Source organism: Leptodactylus fuscus, chromosome 8, assembly GCF_031893055.1.
Source record: "Leptodactylus fuscus isolate aLepFus1 chromosome 8, aLepFus1.hap2, whole genome shotgun sequence".
In the NCBI taxonomy this organism is placed as follows: domain Eukaryota; kingdom Metazoa; phylum Chordata; class Amphibia; order Anura; family Leptodactylidae; genus Leptodactylus; species Leptodactylus fuscus.
Window position 1 is genome coordinate 7,708,523 of NC_134272.1, and position 18,373 is coordinate 7,726,895.

At 48.7% G+C, this 18,373-nt stretch overlaps 1 protein-coding gene across 2 annotated transcripts in view; it reads left to right on the top strand.

Moving 5' to 3' along the window:
* CRAMP1 (cramped chromatin regulator 1) overlaps positions 1-18,373 on the top strand; it is a 28,434-nt gene that overhangs the window by 6,505 nt on the left and 3,556 nt on the right. For both annotated transcript variants that reach the window (XM_075285531.1, XM_075285530.1), the window contains exons 3-20: positions 1,963-2,153; positions 2,677-2,830; positions 3,458-3,541; positions 4,288-4,336; positions 5,383-5,477; positions 6,114-6,237; positions 6,826-6,907; positions 7,039-8,025; positions 11,515-11,692; positions 12,428-12,609; positions 13,359-13,427; positions 13,702-13,783; positions 14,416-14,517; positions 15,058-15,239; positions 15,334-15,390; positions 15,471-15,702; positions 15,856-16,014; positions 17,219-17,364. In XM_075285531.1, coding sequence (XP_075141632.1) covers positions 1,963-2,153; positions 2,677-2,830; positions 3,458-3,541; positions 4,288-4,336; positions 5,383-5,477; positions 6,114-6,237; positions 6,826-6,907; positions 7,039-8,025; positions 11,515-11,692; positions 12,428-12,609; positions 13,359-13,427; positions 13,702-13,783; positions 14,416-14,517; positions 15,058-15,239; positions 15,334-15,390; positions 15,471-15,702; positions 15,856-16,014; positions 17,219-17,364 — 3,155 coding nt within the window. The remainder of the gene's footprint in view (positions 1-1,962; positions 2,154-2,676; positions 2,831-3,457; positions 3,542-4,287; positions 4,337-5,382; positions 5,478-6,113; positions 6,238-6,825; positions 6,908-7,038; positions 8,026-11,514; positions 11,693-12,427; positions 12,610-13,358; positions 13,428-13,701; positions 13,784-14,415; positions 14,518-15,057; positions 15,240-15,333; positions 15,391-15,470; positions 15,703-15,855; positions 16,015-17,218; positions 17,365-18,373) is intronic.

An 18,373-nucleotide genomic window follows, 5' to 3' on the forward strand; every position in this document is an offset into this window, starting at 1 on the left:
GCTTCGAAGGTGACGCAGGAAGAAGACAACAGAGAAGGGGAGGATCCAGCCGAAGATAGAGGCGTCGCAGGATCGTGTTTTCGAGCAGCAGTGTGGACGCCCCCATTGCATTTCCAGTGCTGGGGCCCGCCCCCATTGCTGCCAGAGAACTAATTTACATACCGGGAAAAAAACGGTATTTCTAAGGAACGGCGCGGCGGAGGTCACATCTAAAGGTAAGAGATGAATAGCCTCTCTAAAGGTTATTCCGACGTCTTATCCACAATTCTTCAAAGTGCAAAGGATTCTCTCTCCCTGGACAATTTTAGATGGAGGACATGGAGCGACGAGCCTTAGCAGCAGGGCTGTGGGGTTGGAAGGCCGAACCATCCACTCCTCTTTTTTCCCCCAGACCGTTTCTGACTTGCATGGTCAGTAACAAGCTCCTTTCATTGGTATAGAAGCAGGCAATCATTGCACTTGTTGCAGCTTGGCCCATTCACTATAATGCGATTGGGTCATGTGACTAATGAGCGTGATGTCATCCGGACAAGGAAAAGCTTAACTTCAGGGAAATGGGAAGAATCAAGCGCGTTAAAACAGGTGACTTTTTTCTTTTTTTATTATCCCTAGGTGGAGCCTTGACGAGATGATGTGTAGGTGCTTAGTAATACACCCCGCCTATGGTGACACAATGGTGTATAGGACACTCCTTATTCTGCATCACATTATAGCACCTTATAACCCTACACAAGTGTCAGCCAATCCCTCCTGCCTATCTGTGTGGTATTAGAAGTATATAGCGTGCCAGCCCCGTATATAACACACAGAGGAGGGAGCCGGGGTTGGATTTTATTATGTCACCTGTTGTCAGACCCAACACATAAAGAACCCTGGCAGGCAAGAAGAAGAAGAATGACAGTAAAAGCCAATTATTTACCCTCTCTTCATAGGATGAAGGATAAAGTGTTGATGGCTGGGGGGGGGCGACTGCTGTGAACAAGCAATGTTTTACCCCCGTTGTTACAGAAGCCGCGCACCTTGTGGACATGACAGTCCAGTTCACCTGGGCTTCATTTCCAGACTATGCCAAAGGCCCCAAACGCCATCATTTGGCCTCTCCTACAGGGGGCACCACGGCTACCTTAGTCAATGGCCACAGCACAAATGACCAATATAAGAAGTCGGTTCCTGGGATGCCTAATTTTCGTGTGGGCACAATTTGCTTCCTTGTATGAACAGGTTTCTGGCTAGGCTAAACGTACAGGCGACGTAGGCCGCGAACGCCAGCTCTGCATTGCTAAAGGTTTTCAGCAGGTGTCGTGTCTGGATTCTGGAGGAGTGGATGTGATGGCGGCTCCTGAGTGATGTTACTTGCACGACTCGGGCTCTGAGTGGCACATTGTGAGGAGGAGGCGGCTGCCGGGCTGATTGTCTGCGCTCACGATGGTGGATTTTTCAGTCTATAAATACCCTGTGACTTCATTCTGCAGTCCCTCCTGTTCTGCTCTGGTACAAGTTAATAGCACACGTGGGAGATGTCCTCCTGGTGCAGTATTCTCTGTGGTAGCATGCAGCCCTGTTGTAACTATGCAATGGTGGGGGGGACCGGTCCCTTGTTTTATTACGTGCGTATAAATCTGCTGTCAGACTTCGCCATGTTGTGTCTGTGTCATGCAGAGGACCAGAGGCGACTATCCGGAGCACCTATTGGGGCGCGTCTTATTAGAGGTGACTGCCCCTCGGACTGTTATGATCTCCTTGCTTTATATCGGTCACTATGTAATACGACATCCTCCATGCTGTCATACCTGGCCGTCCGCAGCATTTCTTGACTATTTGCAAAGGATTCCAGTAGTGGGACCTAAAACGATCAAGTAATTGCAAATTCTACAAAATATATTCTAGCTTTAAACTCTTCCCCATTACAGATGTCTTCTCCCCAGTGTCATAGACTACAGTTCTATTTGCTTTTGCTTTCAGCGCTGGACAATGCCACACCGTCCTCACCGAGCTGCTCCACCGCATTGGCTCCCAGTACCACGAAAGCATCCGGCCGCAACGTCGCTCCTTCTGCTGCAGAGAAGGATGAAGGTAATAAGAAGAAGGTGCGGAGGCAGTGGGAGTCTTGGAGCACAGAAGACAAGAACACTTTCTTTGAAGCTCTCTATGAGGTCAGTGCAGCTTAAGTAGTGTTTGGAGTAGAAAGTCTTTTGTGTTGCTGCTTTTGTTCCTTTTTAGTTACGGCTCTTGTCGGGTCCTTAATCAGTTCTGCTCCTATTCAAGTAGTAGATGCAGTGCTGCAGTCCCCTCCATTGTATAATGGGGGCGCCAGGAGGCTGCATTACTATGAATAGGAGCAGAGCTGCTTCTGGCATCGGGAGGCAACTGCGTCATCTGATCGGTGCAGGGTTCGGGTGTTGGACCCCCACCAATCAGTTTAAAACAAAAAAACACCCCATATCGAAGGTGCGTCCAAACCTACAGGTAATAGGAACGCTTTCTTTTATTTGCAACTCATTTCATGCCTCCATGGGGGACATTTGGGCCCCAATGCCTGTAATAGCTGGGGGTCCCAGTGCTTCAATCCCCGGCGATCAGACCCTCATCCCTAAGCGGCAGATGGGGCTCAAGTGTCTATAATGACAAAACTCCTTTAAGAAATGTTATCTTCCCTTTCCCTGTCTTGTGCTTTAGCACGGAAAGGATTTTGAAGCCATTCAGAATAACATTGCTCTCAAGTACAAGAAGAAAGCCAAACCAGCCAGCATGGTGAAGAATAAGGAGCAGGTGCGGCACTTCTATTACAGAACGTGGCACAAGATCTCCAAGTACATTGACTTTAACAATGGTGAGTATTTTCTCAGTCCTTTATTATTGTTTTTTCCTACTTTATTATAAGGCAGCTGCTCCATTTTAGGAACATCCTCATATAAGCAGCAGCCCCTTCACTGCAGGGCGTGATACAGCGACACTGTGATTGTGTGGCAGAGTCTGGTACTGCAGCCGTGACTCTTGTTCCTTTGTCTCCTCCGCCGTCACTCCTACTCCCCTCTACTTTGCCACAAGTCCATTGAGTAGAGTGGAACTGGTCATGTGACCAGTAGTCAGAGTGCTGGGGGAGGAACAAACAAGAGTTATGGCCGCCGTCATCAAAGGTAATAAATGGGGCTCTGGGGAATCAGGATGGAGATTAGTAGTAACACTTAAAGAGGACCTTCTATGGTCCGGGGCACAGGCAGTTCTATATACTGCGGGAAAGCCGACAGTGCGCTGAATTCAGCAGTATATAGAACTGCCTGTGCCCAAACCATGAAAGGTCCTCTTTAACCAGTCCAGGGGGTGCATGGTAAACTTTGATTCCCTGGATAACCCCTTTACTATTGATGTGTGTCATTGTCTCTTTCCAATGCTTTATGAAGTTTATCACCTTGTGCTATTCTTAACCCTAGTCTTACTCCTTTTATTTATCTTGTAGTCTTTTCTTGTGGTCTTAAGAAGTCCTCGCAGGAGCTTTATGGCCTCATCTGCTACGGAGAACTGCGCAAGAAGATCGGAGGCTGTAAGTTTTGTGCTGTATTTACTAGTCGCTCTGCCATTTACTTTTCGTTCGGTAATAGGAATAGTCTTCAGCAAAAATTTTGGGTACAGATTTATAGTTGATCTTGGGTATCTTTAAGAAGAGCATAAGCAAAGCCTTGTACATATCGGCACGTTGTGCAAAGCTTTTAGCTTAAAGGGATGCTGGAATAATTGATTTGTAACACTCTTAAAGGGAACTGTCACCTACATTTGGGACACTAAATCCATTCAAATAACCCAATACCCCTGGCTCCCCCCCCCCCCATAGTGGGATGCTGAAGCAGAGCAATGTGCCCCGATCCCTGGGGCTGCTCAGGAAGGTGTCTCCAGCCATGGACTAAGCCATGGAATCTATGGCAGGATTGAGCCGGACGCTTATTGCTTCAGCACCCTGCTCTAATCTCGGCCTCCCTTGGTACTCAGTAGAGGGAATCTGTTGCTGTTTTTAGGGCTGACTTGTGGTAGTTGAGGCTTCCCATAGAATAACTGTGAAGGCGCCACATTGCAAAATTAGTACTTTAGTCCCATCATTCTGAGGGTAGGTGATGGGCCTAGCTATATGCTTAGCAATATCACTTTACACTATGGTGCATATCCCTTTACAGCTTTAGAGTCCCATAGGTGCATGCAGTTTAGGGTTGGGTATAAGTGCAGGCGGTCTCACAGCCTCTGACTTTTATGTTGACTGCATTCACTTCTCTTTCAACCTTTCTTTTGTTTTTGCAGGTATGGATGATAAGAATGCAGCAAAGCTGAATGAGCTGATCCAATTAGGGTGAGCGGAAAGCAAGTCTGTGCTGCAAAACATTGCTATAGAGTGGTATTAAGCTGGGTAGGATACCTGGAGCCTGTATACAGTATTGTGTGAAGTATATACCCAGTTGTATGTGGGTTCTGAAGTAGTCGCCTAGAAGGCTCCTGTAATATTAAAGGATATGCCCTCACTATGCTTGGTGGTGCTCGGAGAACATTCATTGATCGTGTAAGGCAGAGGTAGGGAACGTACGGCTCTCCAGCTATTGCAAAACTACAACTCCCAGCATGCATACTGTCTCTGCTGTTCTTGGAACTCCCATGGAAGTGAATGGAGCATGCTGGGAGTTGTAGTTTCACAGCAGCTGGAGTGCCGAAGGTTCCCTACCCCTGCTGTAAGGGTTTAAAGCAGGGGTAGGGAACGTACGGCTCTCCAGCTGTTGCAAAACTACAATTCCCAGCATGCATACTTACTCTGTTCTTCTTGGAATTCTCATGGAAGTGAATGGAGCATGATGGGAGTTGTAGTTTCACAGCAGCTGGAGAGCCAAAGGTTCCCTACCCCTGGTTTAAAGGTTTTGTTCCACAAAATAAGCAGTATCTTTGTCCCAGCCCACATTCAGGGAGCCCCCACAACAATCAGCTATGTAGGGCTGCTTCTGACAACCATACAGTACACAAGAGAGAGCTGGAAGCAGATGACCCTTTGCCCTGGATAGGGCCCCGGTGCTATACCTCAGGTCATGTCCCATTGAAATCAATGGGAACTGACCTGCAGTACTGGTGCCTGACCGCTATATCGTCCGGAGCTGCTTCTGGCACTTTTGTGTATAGTGCACGTGTCCAAAGTGGCTCCATGCAGCTGGTTGGTGTAGGAGCTGACTGTCAGCCTCTTCTGATCAGATATTTATTGCATATCCTAAGGATAGTCCATAAGAAATAAATTCCTGGCAACCCCTTCACATGCTTGTAGGGTATCAGTGTGAAGCTGCATGCTCGGTCAGCAGCCCGCTGCAAAGGCCTGCCCTAAGCTAATTCACCTTTCTATTTCTCTGGTCTTTTTTATAGAGCAACCACTGTGCGATACAAAGGCAGGAACTTGCGGATCAAAGCTCCTATGTGCAGAGCCTTGAAGAAACTGTGTGACCCTGAAGGGAAGACGGGTATGTAGCTTCATTGTCCATAGATTTGTGTATTTTGTTACTTTCCTCATTGCAACTGGATGTGTGTTCATCAATTTGATTGCTAGACCAAATCCCCTCTGAGTTAGTTGACGTTTAGCTATAGGCTTAGGTACACGATCAGTATAATTGTCTCGGCCTTGCGTCCGTGTGCTGTCCATTAGAAACTGGGACTGGAAGTGCTGCCAGGTGAAAGGTTTTATAGGCGGCGCTGCATCTGCAAATATACACAGGGGGACCTTTGGAAACAAAGGCACTTCCTATGTTATGGCAGGGTGGTGACTTAGGAAGGGGGGGCTGAAAAGACCTGACAGGTTCCCTTTAATATATACCCACAGGGGTGTTTCTATGATGTATTAGGAAAGCGGAAGACGTTCTCTCTTAAGTGTCTGCCATTGGCGTCATACAGGCTGCCATAAACCCTGCTAATTTTGCAGCACAGTTGGGTTACTCTATTGCTCGAGGAATTTACACGAAGTCTCAGACATCCCAGGATGGTCTCAGAAAGTCATTTATGCATTTTCTGAATTGCATGATAAATTATTAAATATGATTGATATAGAAGATGATTAAAAAAATAATAATAATAGTAATATTTTCTTCTGTATCCATGGTTAGGTCTGAGCGATGAGGAAGATCAGAAACCAGTGCGACTGCCTCTGAAAGTACCTGTGGAACTTCAACCCCGGAACAACCAGGCTTGGGCCCGTGTGCAGAGTCTGGCGCAGAACCCGCGGCTCAGGTATTAATATTGAACTGTTCCAATGGAGTGAAGTCACCTCTGTAATGTAAAGTGACTGCAGTGGAAAGTGAAAGACATTTTCAGGGACTTATTCAATGGACGACTTGTCCTAAGATCCAAGGAGGTTCAGAGCCTGGGTCCCCTGTGAATCAGATGTTTGAAGCAGCAGCGACGCTCCTACGTTTGTTGGTCACATGGTCTGATTACAGCTCAGTCCCTGAACACCAAGCACAACCACTATAGAAATGTACAGGGCTGTATTTATTATATACTGAAGAGGTTGAAGTATCCACCTGAATGCTGCAGCCTCTTCAAACAGCTGATCGCCTGGGTGTTGGACATTAGCTGATCATTAATTGTTAACCTTCATTAACTGTAAGTGTGAAACCATTTCTTAATGGACGTCGCACTGCAACATTAACATCACTGCCGATGAATGGGGGCTATTCACCTGACCATTATACTGTTGGTCATGCAGGTTATATTCGACGGGTGCAAAATGACCATAAAAAGTGGATGGTCGTTCATAGGGGCCAGGAAGGGACCTTACGTATACATATATATATATTTCCTCCTCTTGTTCTACAGGATGATGGTGGAGCTGCATAGGAAGGTCTCCAGCCTTATTGAATTTCTTAAGCAGAAATGGGCTCTGCAGGAGGTCCGCATTGTATCCTTTACACAATGGTTGCTGATGGGTTCTTCATGCACCTAGAGGTGCTTTTGCATTTTCCAGGTCGTCACTTTGGCTTCTTTTTCTTTTGTCTTATTTCTTGGTTTCCTTCACTATGTTCTTCTCAGAGAAAAAGTCTGGATGATAATCAGTTAGCAGATGTGGAGTCTCAAGACGCCAAGGAAGAACTTTACCTCTTCCCACCAGAAACCGCTCAGTTGTCTTCTTTGCCGGGTGTGGCTCGGGTCGTCCATTCCAAGGCTCATTGCACTGTCCACTGGCAGGAGTCTGGAAAATACAAACAGAGCTCAAAAGATGTTCACTTGCTACCTCCTGCTCAGATCCTTGGCATCCAGACTGGACAGGGCACAGCTCGGGTACAGCTCAAGTGCCCACGAGGTAATACGGATGCCAAGCAAGGAAACAAAGTAGAGGTACCCAGTAACACCGCGACAGAGAAGACTCCGAGCGTTGAGAATGGCTCGGTGGAGAATGTATCCTCTAATGGGGTGTCTAATGGGCCAAAGACTCCTGATGAAGCCCCTCCAGAGACTATGGATTCCTCCGCAGGTGGTGAGGGCTCTCGCTGTCCTCCTCCAGATGTGGAAGAACTCTCAATAAGTGACCCCTTGCCCCGTTATTTAAAGTCTTGCCAAGATCTTATTGTTCCGGAAACAAAACAGGCGGCCGATCACGTTGCTACCTGTCCTCCAACATCTCCGGAGTCCAACTCCAAACCTTCCAGAGATGCAGAACCTCCAAGCCGAGAGAAGGTCGAAACACAGGCTACAACCCCCAGTCAGGATCCTTGCACTACTCAAACTTCAGGACCGGACCCTCAGGTGAAGGAGCAGAGCGGCTCATCCAAAGCTCCTAAAGAAAACTCTAACCAGCTGACCGAGCAGCTACGCCAGGAAGGCTGGAACCCGCAGACCTCAGAAAATCTGACACTAGCCGAGGTCTACCTCATGCTGGGCAAGCCGGGCAAGTTCCAGCTGGAGTATGAGTGGATAGATCCCAACAGATCAGACGATCCCGAGTCCCCTTTACGCCACAAACAGAGACTCCTGAGCTGTCTCTTACGGCTCATCGCAACAGAGGTGAACCCTAAAGCTGTAAGTCATCATTTCTTTACCTGGTCTCTTTTAGATTTTTTTTAAGGAGAGTTGAGTAACAAATGTATTACATAATTCCAAAATACTCCTACCTTGCCAAGAAATACCCATACATTGACACTTTGGGGGTAAATTTGCTCAAAACCTCTTCTCATTTGACCACTGCCCTTCCTGCCCATTCCCTGGGACTGTGTTAGGAGCTGTGCCGTCTGTCCCGGGCAGTTTTGCATAAGGATTGTGGAAGCAAAAGCTCCCGTTCGTGTGGCCCTGCCTCGTCCGCGCCCGGTTTGAAGGGTGTTCATGGAACGTTTTAACCGATGACCTATCCTTGGGACAGTTCTGTGGGTGGTCCGACATCCAGAACCCTTGCGGATCGGTCGTTTGAAGCGGTTCTCTCTGAGTGCTGTTTCCACTTCACAAGCACATTCACTGATCACATGGCCTGATTGCAACTCAGTCCCATTCAAGTGAATGGGCTGAGCTGCAGCACCAAGAATATCAGCTGTGCCAAGTCGTGAAAAGACTGCAGACCACACCTGAACACTGCAGCCTCTTCAAAAAGCTAGGTGTCGGGCCCCTGCTGATCATATGGATAGGTCATCAATTATTTCGCCTGGATAACGTCTTTTCTATATGTAGATGCTGCAGCACTGGCCGTGGCATTGGTGCCCATTGCTGTCTATAAGAAAACCTCTGTGTGTGTATATATTATATATAGATATATATAATATATATGCCATTGGTTGGCTGACCATGAACATAAGGTTGTATGATCTAATACCTTCATGGTCTGCCAAGTCTGCAGGCGGCTGCTCAGGAGCGAGCGCTCATTGCTGTGTGCTCAGCCATGTATAAGTGAATTTCTGCTTTGGGCATCCTGAGCCCAGGGAATATGCCTGCAAATAACTAGAGCGGAGCTGTATAGCAGAGGGAAGATGCATATGTGGATGAGGAGTAGTAACGCTCCTGCAGGCCAACAATAACACATTTGCTCCAATAAGTAGAGCTTGCAGAAATCCGTGCGCTTGTTCAATTACAATCCCATCACATTAATGGAACTGATTTCTAGTCTCAGATTTTTCTGCAACAAATCTGGCACCTGTGCATCTCCGTATACGGCTTACGCTATGTTCACATCCAGGCCACTGTGCCCACACAGACAAGCCACTAAAATAGTAGACACCAATGGTGCCTGATGGACCCCGAGGACTGTCCGGATCTGTCTCGGACGCCAAAAAACCATGGGATTTGCATTCTCCAAATATAGACTCCTATGTAGATGGGAACATGTAGAAAATCCTCTGCCATCTAAAGCGTCTTCCTTCTGATCCGTTCTCCCTGCTCTGTGCTACAAAGAGCCCTGTGCTGCTGATCTGGGGACCAGTGAGCGCTCTTTGGTCCTTTTCTGGATTTTTAGCAACTTGGTGTAAATAAGGTCAAATTCAGACAACCATGTGTGGTCCGGGTAATACGTTGGTGTGACTTGTCCCAGACCATCTGCTGCTCCGCTGAGCCAAACTCGCTGCATCGTAGTGATGTAATGTGCTGACCAGCCGCTCTGCCGACCAGGACTCTCAGTATTATTCCAGGACAGGGCTTTAGTCTGGAGGACGGCCGAGACTTACAGCTGCGATGCAATGAGTGCGACTCGGCCGAGCCGGGAGATGTGGCCATCACACCAACCATAATATGTGGACCATACAAGGCTGTCTGAATGGGCCCTGAGAAAGTATCTGCTTGTTTACAAGAAGCCGAGGAGATCCAAATGGTAATATAGGAGTGTATAATAAAGTATATAGTATGTATGTCTACAGGTAAGACCCATCCATATGGTAATGGCCACTGCTATATGTGTGTCTGAGAACTTAGATGTTATCAGCGATGGTCATATTGTTCTCTTCCCTCGCTCTGCCCCCTCTTCCCTCGCTCTGGCCCCTCTTCCCTCGCTCTGGCCCCTCTTCCCTCGCTCTGGCCCCTCTTCCCTCGCTCTGGCCCCTCTTCCCTCGCTCTGGCCCCTCTTCCCTCGCTCTGGCCCCTCTTCCCTCGCTCTGGCCCCTCTTCCCTCGCTCTGGCCCCTCTTCCCTCGCTCTGGCCCCTCTTCCCTCGCTCTGGCCTCTCTTCCCTCGCTCTGGCCTCTCTTCCCTCGCTCTGCCCTCTCTTCCCTCGCTCTGCCCTCTCTTCCCTCGCTCTGCCCTCTCTTCCCTCGCTCTGCCCTCTCTTCCCTCGCTCTGCCCTCTCTTCCCTCGCTCTGCCCTCTCTTCCCTCGCTCTGCCCTCTCTTCCCTCGCTCTGTCCTCTTTTTCCCTCGCTCTTTTCCCTCTCTCTCTGCCCCCTCTTCCCTCTCTCTGCCCCCTCTTCCCTCTCTCTGCCCCCTCTTCCCTCTCTCTGCCCCCTCTTCCCTCGCTCTGCCCTCTCTTCCCTCGCTCTGCCCTCTCTTCCCTCGCTCTGCCCTCTCTTCCCTCGCTCTGCCCTCTCTTCCCTCGCTCTGCCCTCTCTTCCCTCGCTCTGCCCTCTCTTCCCTCGCTCTGCCCTCTCTTCCCTCGCTCTGCCCTCTCTTCCCTCGCTCTGCCCTCTCTTCCCTCGCTCTGCCCCCTCTTCCCTCGCTTTGCCCCCTCTTCCCTCGCTCTGCCCTCTCTTCCCTCGCTCTGCCCTCTCTTCCCTCGCTCTGCCCTCTCTTCCCTCGCTCTGCCCTCTCTTCCCTTGCTCTGCCCTCTTTTCACTCGCTCTTTCCCCCCTCGCTCTGCCCTCTTCCCCCCCTCGCTCTGCCCTCTTTTTCCCTTGCTCTTTTCCCTCTCTCTCTGCCCTCTCTTCCCTCGCTCTGCCCCCTCTTCCCTCGCTCTGCCCCCTCTTCCCTCGCTCTGCCCCCTCTTCCCTCGCTCTGGCCCCTCTTCCCTCGCTCTGCCCTCTCTTCCCTCGCTCTGCCCTCTCTTCCCTCGCTCTGCCCTCTCTTCCCTCGCTCTGCCCTCTCTTCCCTCGCTCTGCCCTCTCTTCCCTCGCTCTGCCCTCTCTTCCCTCGCTCTGCCCTCTCTTCCCTCGCTCTGCCCTCTCTTCCCTCGCTCTGCCCTCTCTTCCCTCGCTCTGCCCTCTCTTCCCTCGCTCTGCCCTCTCTTCCCTCGCTCTGCCCTCTCTTCCCTCGCTCTTTCCCCCTCGCTCTGCCCTCTTCCCCCCCTTGCGCTGTCCTCTTTTTCCCTTGCTCTTTTCCCTCTCTCTCTGCCCTCTCTTCCCTCGCTCTGCCCTCTTTTCACTCGCTCTTTCCCCCCTCACTCTGCCCTCTTCCCCCCCCTTGCTCTGTCCTCTTTTTCCCTCACTCTCTTCCCTCGCTCGGCCCTCTCTTCCCTTGCTCTGTCCTCTTTTACCTTGCTCGGCCCCCTCTTCCCCCCCTCGCTCTGCCCCCTCTTCCCTTGCTCTGTCCTCTTTTCCCTGCTCTGTCCTTTCACCTTATAAAGATTTTGTGCTACTTTTTTCTAACAACATTGCCTTGCCTTGTCAGCCATCACAGACTCCAGAAACTGCCTCTGTTGCTACATCCCCCTTAAAGCTGCCAGTTCAGGACCAGACCCTCACACCCCCTGGAAAAGTCATCACTCTAGTCTCTCGCAACCCCGACTGCCTGAGGACGCAGCCCGCACACCTCCAGTCCACGTTCTCATCTCCTTCTAATACCTCAGGTAAGTGGGACACCTGCAATCACATAGAGCTGTACTGGGCTCCTTTCAGACTGTGCTGACTTAAAGGGATATTCCCTTGTATCTTAAGGATGTGCCATCATTGTGTGATTGGAAGGGATTCCAGCTCTGGGACCTCTATCCCTGCTGAAAATTAAAGGGGTTTTCTTGAATGATATACTGTTATCCTATCTTTAGGACAAATCATTGGTATGTGAACAGTGGGTGTCCAACACCCAGGGTCCCCACAGATCAGCTGCTGGTTGTGGATTTTTATACCAAGCTCAGAACTTTTCATATGGGTGGGCTTTGGTATTGCATCTCAGCCCCATTTACTTGAATGGGACTGAGCTGTTGCTGTACCATGTCACCGATGTACGTGACGTCTTTGCACAGAAAAGAGGCCACAGCATTTGTGAGCATCGCAGCCTCTTCAAACATCTGATTCGAGGGGCTACCCATTGTTGTAACCCCACAATCACATATTGTATATCTCAGAAAACCCCTTTAAGAGCACATAGTGGTGGATTTCTGGATTTCATCTAGAACATTTCATCAGACATTTCCATGAGGCTTATAGTCTGTAGGGAAGACATTTGGATTTCTTGGATGTTATGGGGTCGGCTCCGTGGCTAATGGGAACATTGCCATATATATATATCCCTGTATACAGTCACCCGAGTACAACCTCATGTGTAACCTCTCTTATTCTCCATTCATGTGTCTTTCTGGATGCAGGTTTTAGGAATCTATCTCGCCCGCTTCTGTTTGGGGGTCCTTTGGGGTCTGTGACCACCAGCAGTGATGGAGCCGTGTTTGCAGTCCCCACCATGCTTCCGCCCAACAGCCGTCATGGCAAGATTTCCTCACCAAACAAGGAGTCTGAAGGAGCAGGTCGCCAGCACTTGGATGCAATTAGCGTACGTATATTCATCTATTGTACCATATAGCAACGACATAGACCACAGCGTCGTATCCTCATCCTATGTAGTGAAGAATGACTCCTATAGTGCGCAAAGCCAGTTATAGACTTTAGATGGATAGCGGCCTCACTTGTCGGATTGTAGAAGAACTGAGCAAAATCTTGTTCTGTATCCAAACAGGTCAGTGGACTTCTGTGTAATGTCCTTTGTGGGGCGGCATTAACCCATTGATCTCCCCTACACCAGAGTCTGTAGAGGACACCGCACCACACACACCAGCCATCCCGCTCTGAGAGGGGAACCTCCATTTATGTTGGGGGAACAACCCCACAAAGGCTTTGGCACAGTGACCCCAAAAATCACTAGTTTGCATAAGCACTTCACAAGTAATAATGGTCAATGTGGTTCTATGTGATGCTGTCGCGCCATGACCATTGTAAAAAAAAAAAAGTTTTGGGCTTCTAGTTGCAAATGACAAACTGCAGGTGGTCAGTAGTAAGAGTTCACTTACACTCCGTCCTTCTCGGCCCCCTGCCGCTTTCACTTGCTCACATTGTGGCTGAATCGTCCATAGAATCCGTGAGAAGTGACCGTCCTCCATCTCTGCCGCTCTGTGAACCCAATTCATGTGGAATAGTGATAGTATCCACCCCACAATCATCGCCACATTGCCCAACCTAAAGATATGATGTCCTTTGTTTCCTTTCGCGGCACTCTTGACCCTTTCTCTAATCCTTCCCTTTCAGTCTGACTTTTTCTTACCGAAGTCTAAGAAGCAGAGAAGTCGTCACCTGCGGAAGCCTTTAGTTGTCCAGGTGAGTGCTTAATATCCTTCGGACGAGCCATCGGTATCGGATTGGTGGGTGTCTGACTCCTGACACTATTTTTTTTTTTTGGGGGGGGGGGCATAAGCATTCAACTGATCACTGCTGTAGAAAGCTTTTGTTTCTCCTCAGCTTAGTCTTAAGGTCCTCGTACAATAAGGAGTTTGCAGTCTAAATGATCCTCCAGAATTGTGGTCTATAATTTTCAGTTTTGGTTTCCATTGCGTTCCCCTGTGACCACTAATTCTGACCTTTCTCCTGACAGAGGACGCTTCTTCCTCGGCCGTCTGGAAGTTCTTTACCCCATGTCTGCTCCTTCTCCATTCTCTCCAACTCTTCAGTCGCAGGTACTGTAATGTCTATGCTGCACGTCACACCTTCCCTCCCTGAGGATACGATACGGGCTAGGGCTTCCTTCTGATCTATAATAGTACTAGTAATGTCATGGTGGGCAGAAATCGGTGCCCAAACGAACAGCAACGATATCTCCAACCCCAGGGCACAGAATGGGAAAGCTGACAGTGTGCTGAATTCATTGCTTTCTAGCTGTATATAATAAAATCGCATGTGCAGGAAGACATGACAGGTCATCTTTAAACGAGCACAAACAACAACTATTTCTGGTACAATTCCTTGCATTTGCCTCTCAGGCCCCTTAGAAGTTACCCTGGGGATGAGTTGCGATTTGTCAGGGGAAGCTGCAGGGGATAATTTAGTATTCGTTCTAGAAGTAGTCGCTGTTTCCATAGTGAATGATGGGGTGTGTACGGTATAGTGACACGGAGAATTCTATACTTGTAGTACGGTATGTACTTGTAATAACCCAGTGTTGTGTCATCATGGCCTTGTCTGCCCATCCCCTGGGTCGCTGCAAAGTATGGTTGTGAAATAATATACCGACAGTTGTAAGTGATTTCTTGTATCCGGACATGTCCTTGGATTTTGCTACCGGTACAACAACTTTTTCTCCTCCTTGCAGGGCGAGGCTCATTCAGACCCATCCACTCCACCCTCAGCAAAGCCGTGTCTCAGCCTATTGTACCAAAAGGGCCGACTGTTCCCACCACCAATTCTTTAGCAAGTGAGTTATTTGTATGTGTCCTTCATAATGTAAGGGGGGGATATCTTTCATCTAGTGACATCTAGTCCTGTTACAAAATCTGAGTTGGATGTTATAGGCCATGTTTAGTGGGATCTTTGGAGCTCCTCACCACCAGAGCTTGGCTGTGACCGCTGCCTCTGCCCCCTCTGTGGGTACGCCGCCACTGAATTGCAATTTAGGGTATTACACAAGTAGATGTTACCGATGTAGGTTCCCAAACTAGGGCATGAAGTTGTCACTCTTGGAAAGGCTTTTCATTGAATTCTTCCAAACCTCATCCCCCCTCTCCTTCATAGCATCACTCCTGTCCAGGCTTTGTCTGGTGCAATTTCAAGGCTCAGCCCAAGGGCAAGCTTTTTGTGGTATTTTGCAATCCTTTATATCTCCTTAAAGCATGCGCTATAAGTGTGCTGAGGAGAAGCATGCAAGCTCTTAAAGGGATCCATGACTTTAATGTACTGTTTAAAGCATTGACGCACCTCTTTCCTAACAGCCTTGCTTTTCTTTATAACCCTGTAGGTGCTATTGATTTGGCTGCTAAAAGTGCAGGGATTATCCCAGGATCTTCATTGCCGGTTCTGGAGACTGATGGTTTGGTGGGTATTGGCCCCCTCCCATCAGATGGTTTGACTGGCCCTGTACCAGCATCTACAATAGAGACAACCAGTGATCCCATCCCAGCCGTGACTGTGTGTCCTGAGGTTAGTTTCTCCATATTGCTTTTCTGGCTTTCGTCGGTTTCACCTGCTAGGCCATGACATTGAATTGTTAATATAACGGCATTCTGCTTTTCAGGTTCCTTTCATTGCTCTTTCCACACCTGCGGTGCAAGATCCAGCCCAGCCATTCCAGGTACGAATCTCCTCCTTTCCTTTATATTTGTGCCAGTAATCTTCCCTACACCTAAGTGCGATCCCCGTTTTCTCTTCTAGCCGTCTTCTATATTGTCCATACCTCCGATTGCTGAGAATCCTCTTCAGAACGGTCCCCCAGACCCAACTAGCTGCACCCCTGCCAGTTCCAGCACTTGTTTCTCTCCCCCAAATGTGTCTGCTCTTCTGGACATATCACTTCCCGGCCCCCCTGATGATCTGTCCCATGGAGAGCCGGCCTCACAAATCAGCGACTCCATCATTGAGATAGCCATAAGCTCTGGGCAATATGGTGAGTTTGCAGACAATCTAACACATCAGTCATCATGATTCTGTCCATACATTTACCAATATGGCACCTCTTTCGTCCTTTAGGGAGTCTGCAGCAGCTTTACCTAGTTGCGTTCTGGAAATGCCTTCTATAGTTTTATTTCTTGTTTCACAGGAGAAGCTGTTCCTCTGTCTCCAGCCAAACTCAATGAAAACTCCAAGAGTCTTCCTTCACCCTCCTCAAGTCCTCATCAGAGTTGGATTGCCTCTCCCAGTCACGACCCTCAGTGGTATCCCAACGACTCCTCCGACTCCACACTCAGTAGCTTACTATGTAAGTTCCAACTTCACTTACAGGATATTCTCTTAGGCCCCCATGTACACAACCGAATGTGCATCTAATGTGGGGCCGAGTTTGCAACAGAATGCACTAGAGTGACATCCAAGTGCGTCCTGTGATGTACTTACGGAGACCGGACCTCAAGTGCATTTTGTTTTAAAGGGATCTGATCATTGGCTACTTTTTGTTTCTAACACGTAGGAATAGCCTTAAGAAAGGCTATTCTTCTCCTACCTATAGATGTCTTCTCCGCGCCGCCATTCGGTAGAAATCCTGGTTTTCTTCAGTATGCAAATTATTTCTTTCACAGCACTGGAGACGGTCCCCAGCCCTCAAATAGCACTGGGGGAGCGTCCCCAATGTTGCGAGAGAAATCTCCAGCGCCGCCTCCATCTTCTTCTGGAAAGCCCTCTCCCTGTGTCTTCTTCCATCCTGTGTTTCAATCTTCTAAGCCTTGGGCAGAGCTGACTGCACATGCCCGGGCCACAAGAAAGTGGCTGCTTACACAGTAAACTGGTATAAGCATCCATTCTCTTGTGGCCGCTTACACAGTAAGCTGGTGTAAGCGGCCATTTTCTTGTGGTCCGGGCATGTGCAGTTGGGTCTGCCTGAGGCCTAGAAGTTTGAAACCCAGGACAGAGGCAGACATGGGGAGAGGGCATTCCAGAAGAAAATGGAGGCGGTGCTGGAGAGTTCTCTCACAGCATTGGGGACGCCCCCATTGCTGTTTGAGCGCTGGGGACCGCCCCCAGTGCTGCGAGAGAACTCATTTGCATACTGAAGAAAACCCGGATTTATTCCAAACGGCAGCGTGGAGAGGACATCTGAAAGTAGGAGAATAGCTTTTCTTAAGGCTATTCCTACGTAAAATGGATCCAATGATGGCATCCCTTTAATGACTTGGTGCAGGATAAGACCTGCTCTATGTTCATTGGAATAGAAAGAAACCATTGGCCGCCCTTTGGAGGATTATCGGATGACTCGTTCGGTTCTTTGCATGGAGTGTCATGTAGAAAATTATGTAGCTTCCCATGATACTTTTATGTATCAAATCCTTACGATGATTTCTTGCAACCCCATCCTATGGCTCACGCTATCGATTCCATAGATCTGGTGAGCTACCGTGAAGTGACTTTGTCAGGCCGGGGAGTTGTTTGCTCGGTTTCTTTTATTAATTATTTTCCGCTTGGCTCCACAGCGAGCTTTATCTCTCCAGAGAAGAATAAGAAAATTGCACCGGCAGCGACGGGGAACCCCAGCGGCACATCTCTCCTTGGCCCCAGCTTGCTGGATGGGAGCTCTAGAGATTCATTTGTGTCTCGCTCCTTGTCGGATGTTGTTGAGGTTTGTATATGGAATCCTGTGTTCTATTTGTATATCTTATGTTCCCAAGACCTAGTAATACCGGACAGGTTACTTTAGGGCCCATCAACATATTTTAACGCATCTCTGCAATGTTGACCCCTTAAAGGCTACCTGAGTTTTCATGAAAAGTTGAAATATCTGCTAGGTTTTACTGAGTAGCCTGTTCTATGACTATATGTCTTCATAAGTGATGTCTTATCAGATTTTCTGCCTCAAATTCATCTTTTATTTCTGCTGTGTGAACGTGCTCGTAACCACATGCTGCCTTAAGTGATCGCACCTACATGTCAACTATTGCTGCAGGTTTCTCTCATCACTTTTAACCTTTGCAGTGCAAGGGTTAAAAACTTTGGGGTGGCCCACAGAAAACCTGAAGGTCACCCGACCAGAAATTCTAAGGAGGCCTGCCCTGTAATAGATCAGATTTAAAGGGATCCTATCATTGGATACCCTTTTTTTTCCCTCCCTAACACATAGGAATAGCCTTAAGAAAGGCTATTCTTCTCTTACCTGTAGATGTCTTCTCCGCACCGCCGTTCGGTAGAAATCTGGGTTTTCTTCGGAATACAAATGAGTTCTCTCGCAGCACTGTGAGCAGTCCCCAGCGTTCAAACAGCACTGGGGGTGTCACCCAATACTATGAGAGAACTCTCCAGCGACTCCTCCATCTTCTTCTGGTACAGCCTCTCCCTGCGTCTTCTTCCGTCCTGGGTTTCAATCTTCTAGACCTCAGGCAGAGCCAACTGCGCATGCCAGAGCCACAAGAAAATGGCCGCTTACACCAGCTTACTGTATAAGCAGCCAATTTCTTGTGGCCCGGGCATGTGCAGTCTGCTCTGCCTGAGGTCTAGAAGATTGAAACCCAGGACGGAAGAAGACACAGGGAGAGGCCGTTCCAGAAGAAGATGGAGGAGTTGCTGGAGATTTCTCTTGCAGCATTGGGAATGCCCCCAGTGCTGTTTGAGCGCTGGGGACCGCCCACAGTGCT